The 16,761-nt window shown below is 44.8% G+C and overlaps 1 protein-coding gene across 4 annotated transcripts in view; it reads right to left on the bottom strand.

The window, feature by feature from the left end:
* RCOR1 (REST corepressor 1) overlaps positions 1-16,761 on the bottom strand; it is an 89,237-nt gene that overhangs the window by 15,765 nt on the left and 56,711 nt on the right. For all 4 annotated transcript variants that reach the window (XR_007509581.1, XM_049828530.1, XM_049828528.1 and 1 more), the window contains 3 exons: positions 9,132-9,184; positions 4,916-5,077; positions 2,175-2,293 (listed from right to left, as the gene is read on the bottom strand). Coding sequence is in view for 3 of the 4 variants with exons in the window: in XM_049828530.1 (XP_049684487.1) it covers positions 2,175-2,293; positions 4,916-5,077; positions 9,132-9,184 (334 nt within the window). In the remaining variant the exon portion in view is untranslated. The remainder of the gene's footprint in view (positions 1-2,174; positions 2,294-4,915; positions 5,078-9,131; positions 9,185-16,761) is intronic.

Genomic DNA, 16,761 nt, shown 5'->3' with positions numbered 1-16,761 from the left:
TTCGAGTGAGATACCTCAGACTGCCTCTTCTCTTCACCTCATCTCCAAAAGTGCTTCCCTGTGTTCTCACCTAGGTTCAGATTTCAGCCTTTCTGCAAAGGCCAAACCTCCATAGGCTTCGCTGTGCTTGTAGTCTGCTCTTCTATTCCAGCAAGTTCCCTAGACATGAGCTAAATCAAAACCCACCCACTCATTTCTGCAGTTTTAGACACTGATCACTATTAAGTGAAGAAGATTTTTGAAGTTTTGCCAACACCCAATGGCGCAGTACAACCTCAAAATCCAGGCAACCCCAAACTCACTCAGCTTTGCTTCCACGCCCTGCATGGCTGCACTGACAAATCCTTCGGGGATGTAGGGGTTTGACTATTTTACATAATGGAGGGGAAGAAGGGAAATCAAACATCAAGCTGATGGCCTGGTGCTTAGCTTGCTGCAGGTGTAAACCAAATCACGCATTTCCAATCCAGCTGCCTTCCTCAAAGGTTACAAAATTACAGCACACGGCAGCCCCTACAGTTCTTTCCCAATCACCAGATGGTCTAAGGTGGTGCTTTTCCCAGCAAACAGGCATAGGTACCAAAGAAGTGTACTTCCAAATTGTAGTAATTTCATTTATGAGTAGAGAACAAAAATAGAGAGGTAGTATTAAAAGATCCTAAACCACATAGTATGAGACAAACACATAGTCCTTATAAGAGATTTCCCCCCCTCCTCAGAAATTAGTAGGAAAAAAAAAAGCAGGATGGGGAGGAGAAAAAAAATATCAAGAAATCAAGACAGCCTTTGCACAGAAGGGAAAACAACAGAATGGAAAAAGAGACTCAGGTCAGAGAAAGCCAACCAAATACTGTACAATTTGGCTGGTAGTATTTTCCCTGGCCCTGCCTGTTAAGCAAGTATTGCTGACCTAATGGAGAGATGGGAGAGGTTGAGTGAGTCATTGGTGTAGTACAGCTCAAGCCTGGAAACACATTTCTTCCCCCTTCCCAAACAGGGCTTGCTCATACGCACTGGAGCCAGCAAACAGCTCCCTGGGAAGTGCTAGACAAGCAACTCCTTTGACGGAAAAGCTTTTGCAGAATTTTGCCCAATTACATTAGGAGTCTTCCAAAGCCAGGCGCACCTCAAGTTTGGTCTGCAAATACATTAACTGCATTTTAAAGCAGGTTGAGAAGGCACCTGCATCAAGCACACAGAATTGCTGCTGTTCAGAGGTTTGGGGTTTTTTTTTCCCCACACACACCTGAGGCCACTGCATTTCTGAGGCTCTGTCAGCTCCAGAACTAGGGAAAGTCATCGAGTGACAGTTCTAACTGTATAGATACTTCTAGCAATACACACAAGGCCACTGGCTGACCTACCTTCAAAGGCTTGCACAGGCATCCAGGGCGGTGAACTTGCAGGCAAAGCTGCACAAGCACAAGTCAAGTTCATCTGCTGAAGCTCAGTGGCTAGTGACCTCCCAAACACCAACCACCCTCACCCAAATCCTAATGCACCCAGCAGTCCTTGGGACATCTCTGCCAGAGAATTTATCCAAAGTTCCCCTGTGGTACTTTCTTCTCAGTCACTCAAAAATAGAGCCTTAATTTCATCTTTCTCAAGGAACAGAGCTTGGCCTGACAGCCTTATACTGGTAACAGTTTTTTAAGTAAAAGGCACGGGAAGTGTCTGTGTGTGCATGCTGAGGGGTGCTGCACTGGAGCCTGTTCCCCATCAGGTGCACATTCTCACTCAACTGAACATCACATGGAGGAAATAAAGGCAGATTTCTAGCTCTTTCATGATTTCCTTTTACTGCTCTGCTTATAAGCTTTTCTGGCTCTGCTGACAACAGTGCCAATCAGCTTGTAAACAGTTTTAATTTCATTTTCACTACCCTCAAGCAGTATCAGAGAAAAAGCTTCTAGAGTAATGGAACGGTGACCACTGCACTAGAGAGCAATCAGTGCTGAAAAAGGAAGCACACCTAATTGCTAACAGATTCCTTTGGCTTTAAGCGAAGCGAAACATGCACAGCAGGGAAGAGGGGTGGGAAAAGAAGGTGTGGCACCAGGAAACATTTTGGGGAAAATCCTACATCTAGTTTCTTACAAGCTAACAGGAATCTCTGAGATAGTCTAAAGAAATCAGTGTGCGTCAATACACAGCCTTTCTGCTTGCAAACCTACCTTTCCTCACGTTCCCTTTTTTGTTTACGAGCATGACGGTCCATCACGCTAGTTTTAGTCCTTGTCTTCTTCCAGGAGTAGTAAAATTTCACCAGGCTGGCTATTGATTTGTCAGGAAGCTGTAAATTAAACATGTATCCTTTTATATGTTTATATGTAAAGTACCCCCAGGAGTTCACATACAATTGGTCTGTTTTTATCAAGGAACATCTGATCTATGTTGGATTCTCTCAAAGGCTCAAGCAAGGCAGTTCTGCAGCCTTTCCAAAAATGATCTATGGGGGAGCGCTTCAGGTTAGTGCCTACTATTTAGGCCATCAAAATCTCTGAAGAGCATCTCAGCAAGCCTCCACTCACCAGCCAGGTAGCTGGTTCCCTTCAGAATAGAAGAACATAGTAAGAGCAAATCCAAAATGGGGCCTTGCAACTGAGATAACAGTTTTAAAAGCCAACATAGGCATGTGTAAGCAATCGCAGGAACTACTGAATTGCAGGCTACATCGCAAGCATATCTTTGACGTTTGGTTAAAAAGGATTATTCACACCATTCACATGACAAAGTCTATTCAAAGGTCTCAACAAAAGATATTTTCAAAAGGTGAAATGTTACTGTATGGTGAGCTGAGGATATAAGAAAAAACAAGTCTCAGAATTATTTTTTCTCCTCTTACACCAATGTCTTTGCCCTGTAGCTATGAATGAAAAGTCTTCCCCCAAAAAGCATGCAACTACATTAAGACTAATTCTCTATTTCTGAGGTACTCTGCATGGATGTTCTTACACAGGACTTCTACAAGGTAAAAGTCCAGCCTTTCTTACTGAATAAAACATGTTTTAGGTAAGTGTCTGATTCAGCTTGGAGAGCAGGACAGGTAGGGAGCAAGAGCCAGATCTCTCTTATTCAGATACTGCAGTTTAAGTCTTCACTTGAGATATCTCAAGTCTGGTTCTCAGACTGCAGGTTGACTTTAAGTCCTAATAATGGATCACACCAGAACTACCACCCTGGCCTACAGCTGCACACAGACATAAATCCATCTGCATTGGCAAAGCACAGGTGCTATGTCGATGCTGCGTTGCCAAGAGCAATGCTGCAGGCTGGTATGCTGATATTAAAGAGTTCCGCAGAACAAACTCAGGGACAAGGCTGTTCGTGACAAACATCCACTTGGCTATAAATGCATGTTAAGAGTGCCAAAATATCAGAACCAGCTCCGGCAAATAACGTAACTCACTCTTCATTCTCTAGCTTTGATGATTTTTCCCCTCAGTTCCAAGCTGTGCTGGTGCTAATGGGGCAGCATATATAAACTAACAACTAGCATGCTCCGGAGCCATTGATTCCTGTCCCCTACTAAACACAAAGCTTCATGCCATTTAATTCCTTTCATGCAGGATGGCTTTTCTGGGAGCAACAGTAAAAAAATATTATTACCTAGGGAACAGTGCATGAGCTTGGCATCCCTGTATTGGAATGCACTTCACTGAGGGACAGAGTCATGCTTCTGCACATAAATCAAATTGATAATTTCTTGCTTTGGCATTTAACCAAGCAACAGGACAGGCTTTACGTTCCCTTTCCCCCGCCAATGAGATTCCCCTCCTGTTCCCCCCCGCCCCGGGTAAGAACAGAGGAATAAAGAAGAAAACAGCTTCACCCTTCAGGAGTCCACAACTCTCCAGACTGTCTATATCAGCTGTTCATAGTATGTGCAAGCCCCGTCATCTGACCCAAGGGAGGGGGAGGTCCTAGGACTCCAAGAACATTTGTAAATGAACCCCAGTGAAGAAACATTCAAGGAGGACATGAGGAGAACAAGCCTCTTCCTGCTACCCTTTTGAAAAGGGTCCTGGCAGTTTTTCTTCATACTTGGGAGGCAAGTTGCCTTTTGCTTTTCAGCGGGATCAGCAACACAGACCTTCACACGTGCTTTGAAAGAGGGTGAACAGACTGCAACAGCCTAGGCTCACTTCAAAGGGTCACAACCAACATAACCGGGTCCTGCTGGAACACTCAAGAGGCACTTTACTGAAGGAGAGCAAAGAACAAAGTCTGGTTCCCACCCAGGTGATGAACCACTTGAAGAAACTCTTAAGATACAATCAATAAAAAAATTTTACATCCCATCCTCTCCCTCTTTTGAAAGAAAATTGCACACACCCCAGCAGTTCCCTTTCAGGCAGAAACCTACCCCTGAAGTTTTCAATCACAGTTTAAAAAAATATCACTACCAACCAAAAGCAAAAGACTGAATGCTTGCAATGATGTATAAACCTCCACCACAGCATCCACTGACAGTCCCAAATCACATTAAGCACAGGCTTCATAGTCATATAAAATTAATTCCTAAAAAGCAGGCTGTAAGAAAGGAAATCAACTTTGCACAGAGAGATGATCTTTACTCTGTGTGTGGGTGGGCACATGTGTACAAACCATGCCTGAACTCCAGCTAAGACATAAACACTACCATAGCACGCCAGGGACCGAACACTGTAATTTCCAGCCAAATAAATTGCACAGTCACAGTTTATCCTGAATGAATAAAGCACTTCAGGAAAACACTTCCACGAAGACTCTGGAAACAATGTTGTTTCTTTCTATCCATGGTCAGATTTTTCCTCTAACATCCCCTTTGGCCTGTTCTCTCCCAAGAGCATTAGACAGGAGTTCACCACAATCAGCACTGAAGACGACAGTCCCACCACCTGTTCTGCTTTTCCATTCCTGTGACACTACTTACCATCTGCTGGATCCTGTGAAAGGTTTTCCCATGGAAACTGAAGGCCTGTTCAAACAAGACCTTGTCTTCCACTGTCCACTCATCCGGGAACGGAGTAAAGTTTGGCAGATCTGCCAAAGACTTCTCTATGTTGTGCTTGTGCCAAAACAGCATCCCGAGGGCCTAGAAATAACAAGGACACCAAGCGGACAACTGTAATCACAAGAAACATTATTATATACACACAAACGGAGAGCTACAGCATTTTTCTCAGGCAACATGTTAGACATAATTTTAATTCTCAGCTACATCAGACACTTTTCTGTGTGCAAGAAACCTGGAATCTGATCCCCACCCTGCTGGGTTGTGAAGACCAACTTGAAGTTTATCCAAATCACACTGGTCGTAATGTAATAAGAGAGTAGCAACAGAAAGGGGGGGAGAAGAAAATTGAAGAAATTACCCCAACTTTACTGATCATGGTATGCACAGGAAAGCTAAGAAAAGACTTGAGAAGACTACCTAAAAAACAGGCCGGACAAAAGGAAGCTTCTTGCCAGTGCTAAACTCCCTTTATTTCCTGTGCAATTAATTAGGAGGACGGTTTAGTTAACTGGGGGTTTTTATGTTTGTTTAGGGGGCTCTTTTGCAGGGGGAAGATGCGGGAAGAACTGGAAGAAGGAAAGGCAGAGAGCATGCACAACCTTGACCTGCTGCTAAGATGTCCCTGGCCCGAAGGAGGAACAAATCTCACTCATTTTGGACGCTGCTCATTTGTTCCCTTGAGAGACACCTTGTTTCACTGTTGCAGTCTCTGGTTCTCAGTTCCAAAGACAAAGTACATGCACTGTGCTTCACCATCTGTGAACCGTCCTCCTCCCACCATCTCCGAGACGCTTGCAGCCACCCCTCTTGCAGGGGTGCACAGCCCCTGTGTGTTATGACACATCACTACATCTGGCATGCCAGCGACCACCGCAAGTCATTTTGGGAAGGCCTGACTCTGCAGAGCAAGAAACCAGCCTTTCGCAATGGCTGTAAAGTGAAAACAATCCCTAACATGCTGAGTAAAACATCAGAATAACCTGCTCATCGTATGCAAACTCAGCTCGGGTTTTGCAGCCACAGTTACCCTCATCTAGTAGTTTCGCCCCAGCCACTCAGAGCTACAAAATCCCTCCAAATTCGGGGTTTCCCCATTATGCTTCACTATGCAAAAAGCAGTTCCTTTATGGGATCTTGCTCCCCTGAGATTCTGCAGAGAGTATGCATATAAATATTAGTGTTATCCAAGATCTTGTCCTGACCCTACTGGCCTCTCAGCGCTGCCCAGGCAACCTCTCCTCCCTTTTGCCACCTTGCAAAACAAGTAGTCTTGGTTGCAGCACAGCCACTCAAGATGTCACAGGAGCCACTCAGCCTCTTATCTCCATCCACTCTGGCAAACATGGGGGCAAAGGAACTATTCTGCAGTCACAATGGACTGAGTTCTCTCTCCCCTGCCATTCCTTTCAGCTTCAGATACAAGGTGTACCAAATATCCCTGTGAGAAAGCAAGAGAAAAACAAGGAGGGAGACATTTTGGTAGGGCAGGGTAGTGTTAAATACTACTAAGGTGCTAGCAAGGGCTGAGGGGACAGTTGCTTACACAAAGCAAAAGGTAAACAAAAAGGTTTTCCTTATAGGCTTGTTTAATTTAAACAGGAGAGCAGTATGCCTCCTCCACCCCATGCTGTCCTAGGAGAGCTCTGCACTCATACACAGGTAAGTACACAGCTTTTCCAGCCTCCTTTGTCCCAGGGTATCTGAGACAGGCTAGCAGGAGAGCACAGCTCATGGCCAGACTTGATGTAGTGCTCCCAAAAGTCCGTGACTGCTACAGCTCAGCACAACCACCTACACCTGGTTTGCAACACCAGCTGAAGTGGACTTGCCCTGCCAGAGCTCACTTATCTGCTGGAGTCTGCCCTCAAGCTGGCAAGGCTGCAGGGAGTCCCACCAACACAGCCCCGAGCCTCCAGCCATCATCCAACAGCAGCGGAGCCAACAAGGGGGCACTTGGCCACAGGCAAAAGGAGAGAAAGGACAGATATAGGAGCCATGCACAGTGCAAATGCGGCCAGCTGGACGGGAAAGCCACTGGGCAGAAGAGCCCCAGCATGCGCCACAGCCACCCTGCCAGATAGCTCACCACTCTCTTCAACAAACTAGCACATCTTAAACTGCAAAGGTAGGTTTTGGGCAGGGGGCACAGGTAGAAGAATGAGAATCTCTGTGCAATGACTGTCAGCCAAGCAACCTGCACAGGGGTCCAAAGAGACTGGCTGTCGGGGGATGCGTGCATGGGAAAGGGCTGCCTTGGCCAGCAAAGCCCAGAGACAGTGGCCAAATACTAAAGTGAGCTCTGACTGGCTTCCAGGGAGTCCGTATCAGCTTGTCTACAGTTACGCAGCCAATAGAAACTCTGATGATACCTGCTGAAGAGACAGTGTCCCTTGGTGACACAACAAATCATCCTGATTTGAAAGCCTTGACACTTGTCCCTATAATACAAAATGAGTACATGCCTTCCAGAGTGATAGAAGATAGATCCTCTCCAGTTATTTCCTGGAAGTACCTAGCTTAGCTGTCTAGGAAATTCCAAAGGACCTGGGAAACATGTTTAACTCTAGAGTATTATGCGAGTGCTAGGAAAGGAATGAGAAAAGTTTTAGGAGAGACATTTTTACAAGTTGCTTATCCACTTTAAATCCTGGTGTGGCAAGTCCCATAACTTCTACTTCTGTACACAGAGGAGGGGAGAAAAACAGGGAGAAAGACTTCAAGGAATGAGTAGGAGGGTCTGTATTTCCAACATTAAAATGAATGCAAATCTCTGTTAGACAAATCAAAGTTTTTCAAAACACAAGAATTCAGTATTTTTTTTAAAAATCACAAGCTTCATTTTGATTAGTCTTCTGGATCAGTCTATACTCTCCAAACAACACTTCTCCACTAAAATAATGAAACCCAATTTTATTACCCTCAGACCACCTCTTTTGGCAAATATTACCCACATCATCGAAAACTAGGATATCCCCATCTCAACTGAAGTGAGCTACCATCCTTATTTTCATTTCAGTTCACAGCCTTTTGGTGCCTTCATCTTCCTTTTATTGCTATTTTCTGCTCTTAGAAACTATAATTATCAAGTCTGATTATTCCTGGTTTTGCCGGCTATCTCAACTTTAATGCTCTTGTTCTATAACAAGTCTTTTTGAGCGTGACTATCAGCCACTGAAAGTCTGACTCAAAAAGGACAGCAGAGTCATTTAAACAGAAACCCTTGCCCATCCAAATCATTGGTTTCTATACTCGTGGCCTTTGCCTGAACAATTTCATAAACTTTCAAGTTTTCATAGAATCCCTTTGTAGAGACAGTACATAATTTGCCAATACAGTAAGTCATGAGATTCCCCGCCTTCTCTTTCCGGACGAGTATTAGTGCATAAGGAAACTCCACAGAATTCAGAAAAGCTTCCCAGGCACAGGTCTACTCATCTCCCCAGATGAGTGTTGAAATCAATGTTGGTTAACACAGGGAAGATTAGTACACAATCCTAGACCACATGGAATAAAGCAGAGGTCTGCTCCTCAGACCAGGATTTCCATGCCTAGGCTAAAGGCACCAGCTAACCTCAGGGACAGCTGGTGAAGTTGTCCACTGCTACTGCACCGACATCTGAGGTGCTCATTTATGAAATGCAAAATGATTTGCAGCACAGTTTTAAGGTAAATAACCACAGATATTGGTTTGCCTCTGAAAAGCATATGATGGTTCAATAGCTCATTAATAACTGCTAATACATCCATGAAGCAGAGGTGGAGCAGTCAACTGGAAACTGCAATGCAATCAGGCAGCTGTCCAAGGACAAGCCAATCTTTTTAACATTGTTTAGGGGTTCTGAAAGTATTGAAGAGGTAATCACCATGGGAAGCCATGCTCATGGCCAAACTCCAATAGAAATTACAATGGTTGTTCTTCTTCTTTTGACTCTTGATGTAAAACTAGGGAAGAACTCCATACCCCCAGAGCACAGGTTACTATCAGGAGCAGTCAGTTTGGGGAGAAGTAAGAGAGAAGAAAACACAGACAGTACAGAAGGGAAGAACCAGTTTTAGGCAGTCACTTTAGGTCATGTTTTAATACCGGCTGGAAAAGATTTTAAAATAAAGTAAGTATTCAAAGGGTTGTTACCTGCTCCATATTGTATCCATGCTTCTCTTTAGCAATGGCAATATATTCGTCCACTGAAAAACAAAGAGAAGGCATAAGAGCATTTCATACATCTCATCTCCTTTTCCCTTCCCCTTTCCAGTCTAAAACCCAGGCCTGCAGCTCTGACTTAAGTCATGGTCATTGCATCCTCCACAGAGAACTCTCATGAATAGCTGCTGTTTCCAACAATTCAGGAAAAGAAGAAAATAAAAGAACAACAACAGTCACACACAAACTACTACATATTTTCCTTAACAAGCCTAAATGATGCATGATATCCAATCCAGTTCCAGTACTTCTGAAACATGGCATATAATATTTCAGAACTTTTTCACCAAAGCTATAGACATGACTGTCTCAGCTACCTGGTGTTGGGTTTTTTTTAATCCCCCAAAGCAGTTGTTTTCTTAAGAACAAAAATCCCGACACAATCCATACCTTCCAATACTGCCAGACCCCCTAGTGTTGCACAACCACTGCAGATAATCTTGGCAAATTTTTCAGCCCTTATGCCTCAGCAATTTTTATCTTGGACCAAACCCCACCTCTATGTATTATTAGGCCCCCATGAGCTTTTAACCTTTATAATGTGAAGATGCCCTGAGGAGTTATATTTTGTATAGATGGGACTAAAACCCAAAAGTCTCTTTCAGTATGAATGACTGAGCTTACATTATATGCAACAGCACCCATTTCAGAGGGCTGGATCAAAGTCAGTAGCAGAGGTGGCGTTCTGACCTTGTGCTTGGTCATTATTAAATGCACAGTAATAACACCACCATTGAAAAAAATACTAGCTAAAAGGTGAAACTTGCACTTCACTTAATGGAATGGAAGATGCTGGAAGCATTGGTCGGTTGTAGCATCCCCAACATGCAAATACCCTAAAAGACTTAAAACCGGCACACACAGCCAGAATTCTGTTTCTTTTACAAATTTTGGACTTCACAACAAGTTACTTAGCAATGAACTCAAAAATGATTCCTGCTTCCTTCTCTGCAGTTACCCAGGGACGGATGCAAGCAAATTCCTGTGCTGAGCACCCAACTCATGCAGCACCTCCAGAAGGTAATGGTTCTGTGTACACTGCAGCTAAGGAAGCCACGTTTCCCACAGTTTGGGCCTCATGATTAACTTCAGCCCTCAAATGTGCTTCTCCCATTTTTTCTGCCTTTGAGAACAGTTGCATGGAGTCTCTGGTGTCCAATAGCATGGCATTTCTTAAAGCCTTCCCTTCAAGCTGGGACACTCCTCAATTCTTCCTTCAGCTGAGCAAACTAAGCAATGAACTCAAAAGGTATTGGGAAAGCAGAGAGGATAGACCAGAAAATGGACAGCAAGAGAGAACCAGCCTCTTATTTTCAGCTTGTCATCAATACAAAGAAAGTGGACTTCCCATCTTACTAGACAATATGACATGTGATATCAATGCTGGCCCTTCATTTGAAAAGGAGATGCATTACTTGTTTTTCACAAAAAGGTGTTGCAAAAAAGGGCTTTAAGTGCCATGGAAAAATCCAAGAGAATATTAAGAGAGCCACATGTTGCGGCAGGAGAAGAGCATGCAGTAAATACAGGCACGGTTCCACGTTAGCAAGGATGCGCCATGAAGTTCTTCCTCTTTCAAGCTCCCACCTGCACACAATGGGGACTCCCAAGGGGCTGATGAACCCATTAGTTGGACCATGTTCTGGATACATTCAGTAGAAGTTTTATTAGCCCTTTGGACAAAGGTGTAGCCACAACCACTCATTTGCACCCCTGCAGCACAAACATATCTGCCTCTCCAAGTCAACAAATTGTTTCTAAAGCACCATGCTGAACTGGGATGAAAACCATCCCTTCTTGCAAACAACCTTTTCTTGCACAAGGCAAACAAAAAAATAGTTGCACAGACAGTGGAGGTGACAGGGACAGTGATAGAAACTTCTTAGGCTGAAATCGCTGCATTGCATAATAGAACATCCTGAGGGTCACCAAAGGGTAGGAGCCTCAGAAATCAGCTTTGCGGGGGGCTGGGGGGGAACACAACAATAACAGGAAAAAACCCAACCAACTTGCAAAACCACACCCCAAGGGAAGAACATGATCCAGGAGGACCACACTGGGCAATGGAGACAGAGAAGGGAACTGCTTCCTCCCCACACACCATCCCTTCCCTCCACACACCAAACAGGGCAGGGAACATCACTACAATGTGGGCAGAAGAGTGACTTCAGATGCTTCCAGACTTTATAACTACACCAAAAACAAAGGCTGCCACGAACGCCCAAGTGCAGCATTTCCCTGTACATCAGCTAAATGCTCTCAGCTTCCTTGGGACAGGTATTGCACAGTGTTGCAATAGTATTGCACAGTATTGCAGTGTTATATATTTTGTCTAAGGGGGAGGTGCAAGGAAGGAGGAGGGAAAGGAGTTGAATTCTCTGAAGTCCAAGGCTGAATTAAGCTCTTGAATGCTAAGTACTGCTGCATTAACTAGCTCTCTCTCACTGTGGAAGGACCTACAGTTCCTGATTTGACTTCAGCATCTTATCCTTTAATATATACAGAGAAAAGATGAGGTCGTTCTCCTTTCTAGCATATTACCTTTCTTATACCAGATGCTATAAGCAATGAAAACATACTTCCTCCCCCTTGCTCCCCACTCCCCCCCACCAAAAAAATCATTACAGCATTTTCTCTCCTAAATGAGCAAGAACATTAGCAAGGTCCCCACATATCAATAGGATTTCTCTTGAATCAAGTCAATACACCACAGAGCCAAACAGTAGAGTATGAGTGATAGGACACCATGAAAGGAGGCAGGATGCTTTTCTTCTCATGGTGGGGTCTGTAACACCTCATTGTTACAATGGAGGAAGAGAAAAGAAAAACAAGAAAAAGGCAATAAGGCAGTAAACCAACCATGAACGCACAGTAATGCTCTTTCTATACACTAAAAGAGTGTTTGTGGATGAAGGAAGGACAAGGAATACAACATTGTACTCTACTCTTGGCTTGTTCCCTGCGTGCTTACTGACAATCTACCCCATTCTGCTTGTCATTTCTTGGCTAATTGCAGGCTCACTCGCTTTGATGCTTGCACCATCTGAGAGGTACAACAGTCCCTTGAGCAATCCTTCTGATTGCTCTTTATTTACCATCCCCCTCCATATGAAGTGAGCAAGAAAGAGCATGGCACCAGCTGAGTCACAGGATCCCTTTAGTCTCCCATACTAGTAGAGCCTGGAATTGCCACAAGCGTAATGCTTCACATGCCACACCAGATAAATAAGTGCCTTCTTCCATCTCTGCCTTCCCCACACACCTCTAGCAAGCCCAGGGCAGCAGGCACGTGAATTCTGCTCCACTGCGTTTCAGTGGCATTCAGTCATGCTCAGCGTGTAACCCATCAATCTGTTTAGACATCAGAGTTCAGAGCCAGAGGAGCCTGGGGCAGAGCCCTGCTTACACCAGAAGAGACAGTTTGCCAGCACGGCTCTTAGCCACTTTCAAGAAGAGAATAAGCAAAAGCAGCAAAACAAACCGATTCCATCTCCCCCAGCATAAGCAACACCATCACACACCCTTTCTACCAGCATAACTTTTCCCTGAAGAGGGCAGACAAGAGCATCCTTCCCTCCCATCCAACTCATTTCTCTATGCTGGAAAGATATTTCAGCACAGACCAGGCCCAGAAAGACAACAATACTTGAATAGAGACAGTTGTGTGACACAGGAGATGCATTGCTCCTGTAAAGGCTCTTGTTGCTACTAGAAACCAGATGGGGGGTGGACAGAAGAATCATAAACTGGTATTTCTTTACCTATTTGGCTACATTTCTTCTGTTGCATGCATATTAGCTGTGCAGGGGTAAGCAGGACCCCCCCAGCCCCCCCATCTGCCCCCCACACCTGAAATGGAGTGAGCACTGGCCCAAAGAGTCCCTTTCTACAGCCAGTCATGCTCAGAAAGGCAGAAGTAGCACAAAAGGTAGGGACACAAAGGGAACAGAGCCCCACATACACATTGTCACCAGCAAAGAGGAGCACACAATGTTCAGATGCTAAAAAACACCTCTCCCTAATACAAGAAGCGAGGTCTACAATTAGATGACCAAAGGACCCCAGGTGTAGCACTAACACAGCCAAAGAGACAAGGGAAATGGAAGGGAGTGGGAAAGGAAGCAGGGAAAGATGCTTCCCCCTCGCCATCTAGTGAGAAGAATTTCTGACCAAAACAGTGCTGTCAACCCCTTGAATTTTGTGGTCTTGTTTCCAGCCATCTTTCTCATACACCCTTTTTTTCTGCTAACCATCTTCCTGCAACAATTCCTCACTAGAAGCAAAAGAAAGGGGACCATCTTGGCTGACAGAGGGAAGGAGAGAAGAGCAAACAACTGCATTGCTGATTTTCAGTCCCGCATCCTAGAACAGTGAATTGAGAGATGTAAAACAGGAGCATTAATTTCAGGGGGGTAGGAGAACTCTGACAAGAGAAATGCATGAAAGCAATGACTCCCCTCATCACCATTTGATCAGATTAAATGATCTCTCCAAGTGCATCTTTTGGGAGAATTTCTCCCCCCTACCCAAATTGCTTCTTAATGACCCCACAAGCATTGCATCATGTTTAGTGGACTCAGTGACCCCAAGGAGGGTTTGCAGCAGAAGTGAGTGTGCTAAAGCCTATAGAAAGCAACAGGAATGCAGAGATAGAGCTGTTGCTGCAACCTTAGTTCACCCCTATTACTGGGGTACTGCAGGAGCTCTGAACACTTTGCATATTACGTGATGCAATACCCTGACAGAATGGGGTGAAATGAGGACAAAAGCAGCAGCCTTCACTGCCTTAGTAATGTGCTTCACAGGGTTTGATCAATGCTGGAACCTGTGAAGAATTCTGGATGTTGCTGTACATGTCCCCCCTCCCCTCCATCTCCCTTGAGAACAGATTAAAAAAAAGGCAAGACCCAGAACAAATCAATGTTATAGAAAGAAAATAAGGATCATGGATTAGACACATACATGTGAAATTCTTCCAAATTTCAAAACACAATTATGATGGTACACAAACAACTAAGCATAGTTTTTGCCTTGGCTATAAAAATGAGCAGCTGCATTGCCGTCTCACCACCCTTGCAGCATTGGTGGAACAATCCTGCCACCTCGTGGTCCCAGCACAGGAGAGGAAGCTGCAAAACCCACAAAAGTTTGGACAAATATCTCACTAAAGCCAGCTGCAATGGGGTGGGGTGGGGGGAGCAGACAGAGATCAAAGCAAGGTGGCTTGACCAATTTTCTGAGCAGAATCACTTAAAAGAAAATAAAACCTGCCTATTTAAAAGGGTATTCTGCCTTGGAAAAGCTACTTCCTCTTCTTGGGAAGATGTGGTGTGTCAGAGGCAGGCGAGGAACAGGGAGTCAGAGCACAGCCATGTTTTCTGCCCCATGCTGCACCCACCTCGGCAGGCATACAGCCTCCTTTAACACTGTTTCTAGGATCAGAGAGTACTAGTTACACAGACACAAAGGCTACTTAAAAATCACTTCATGCAACTGATGGCATGAGAGAATGTAGGCCTCAACTCCGTTGCATCTGCAGCAGGTGAGGGAAAAGTCTGGATGCAACTGCAAGGCAAAGGAAAACCAACCTTACCTGGAGAAGCTTACCTGAATAGGAGCAAGAGAAAATACCCTGCAGCGGGGCAGAGTACCTCGAGTAACAGAACTCTACAGTATATCTTAGCCTCCCATCCACTTACCTCCCTGTAGCTCAGATTTTACTTGTATATCATCTCTTGTCCACGTACTAAGGACCAGAGGATACCATTGCATTAGGATTCTCCTTTGGCAGCGGGCCAGGTTAAGCACCCCTAGCCTCCAGCCACCTCTTCCCAGCAGGGAGCACAAACATTTGCCTGGACCCCCAGGGAACTGGACTGAGAAACTGTTCCACCTGAAAAAACAGCCAACCCTCTCCTGCTGCATTAGCTCCCTCACCCAAGCAGCAGTGAAGCCATACAAGCATTGAGTGGTGGTGGTTGAAAGTACAGAAACACGTTCTCACCTACCAGAAGGGGCAGTCCCAGACCCTCCTATCACCAGCCCTAGCTATGCAGGCTGCCCCTTCTCTTGCACTAGGCTCTGGAGCCACTCAAGGCACTGAACAGCTGCCCACCACCAAAGCAGCATGCTATTCATAAACAAAGAGGTTTACATTCTTTATATGGTTCTATACTACATAAAAATCACTTTGCTGGGAGGTTACACAAGCCTTAGAAGAGACAAGCCCTTGTAGTTCCAGCAAGTGATGAGACTGGCTCAGCCAAAAGCACGACTCATTCCTTGCCCTGGCACAGCACAGTGAGCAGGAACAGGCATAGCTATGTAAACTAGCACTGGTGAGGAAAGAGTGGCTAACGGAACCAAACCTGGAGCCTGGAAACTGCAGCCTCAGAGAGCATAAAACAAGGAATAAAATGGACTGCCCCCATTGCTGGGAGATTTATCCCTTTAAAAGCCCTGATACCTACCAAAAGCTTCCTTTCTCACACAAAGGCAACCAGTCCCCACCCAAGCAGTGCAAACTAATAAGCTAGAAAAGAAACACCATATTCCTCCCCCCTTTTTTTTAGTTATTATTATTTTTAATACTGCTCTTTGCATGGCCTGCATCTAAGGGCAAGTCCAAAGTTGAAACTCCAGCGATGGTTAAAGACCTGACTCATCTGCCTTTAGATTTTGCTATACCAGCAGGAAAGCTGTACTGCAGACACAGGTTTACTGACAAATCTAGCATAGTTTTTATAGCTTGCCAAAATTATTTTAAACCATTTACCTGGAAAGTTTTGCTAGTAAACATGCATTACTTTTAAAGCTTTTACCGACATATACTCACATACACTCGCTCCTAAAGTTGCATCCTCAGCTGACACTATCACATCAAGAAAAGGCTCAACACACCATGTATATGTGTGGGACAGTGTATTAACAAAGATTACCATAAAGAAAGCCAGCCAGCTGATGCTCTCTTGCCTCTCTTGCTCTCTGATGCTGATGCTGTTCGCCCTCAGAAAGGCCATGTGGATGCTCACTGTAAGGGCATCCATGGAGGACCCTCTGGGAAGACAGACTGCTTCCTGTATATACATCCATCACATTTAACCTTCAGTCAAAAGTTTTCTGCACCATAGCACTGAACACCACCTTACTGGAGGAATGGCACAGTGTCCTGGTTTCAGCTGGGATAGAGTTAATTTTCTTCCTAGTAGCTGGTATAGTGTTATGTCTTGGATTCAGTATGAGAACAATGTTGATAACACACTGATGTTTTCAGCTGTTGCTAAGTAGTGTTTATACCAAGTCAACGATTTTTCAGCTTCTCAATGCCCAGCCAGCAAGAAGGCTAGAGGGGCACAAGAAGTTGGGAGGGGACACAGCCAGGACAGCTGACCCAAACTGGCCAAAGGCGTATTCCATACCATGTGATGTCATGCCCAGTATATAAACTGGGGGGAGTGGGCCTGGGGGGATCACTGCTGAGGAACTAACTGGGCATCAGTCAGCAAGTAGTAAGCAGTTGCATTGTGCATCGCTTGTTTTGTTTATTCCAATTCTTTTATTA

The sequence above is a fragment of the Accipiter gentilis genome, chromosome 25 (genome assembly GCF_929443795.1).
Source record: "Accipiter gentilis chromosome 25, bAccGen1.1, whole genome shotgun sequence".
NCBI classification, from domain to species: domain Eukaryota; kingdom Metazoa; phylum Chordata; class Aves; order Accipitriformes; family Accipitridae; genus Astur; species Astur gentilis.
This window is presented reverse-complemented; position numbering and strand designations above follow the sequence as displayed.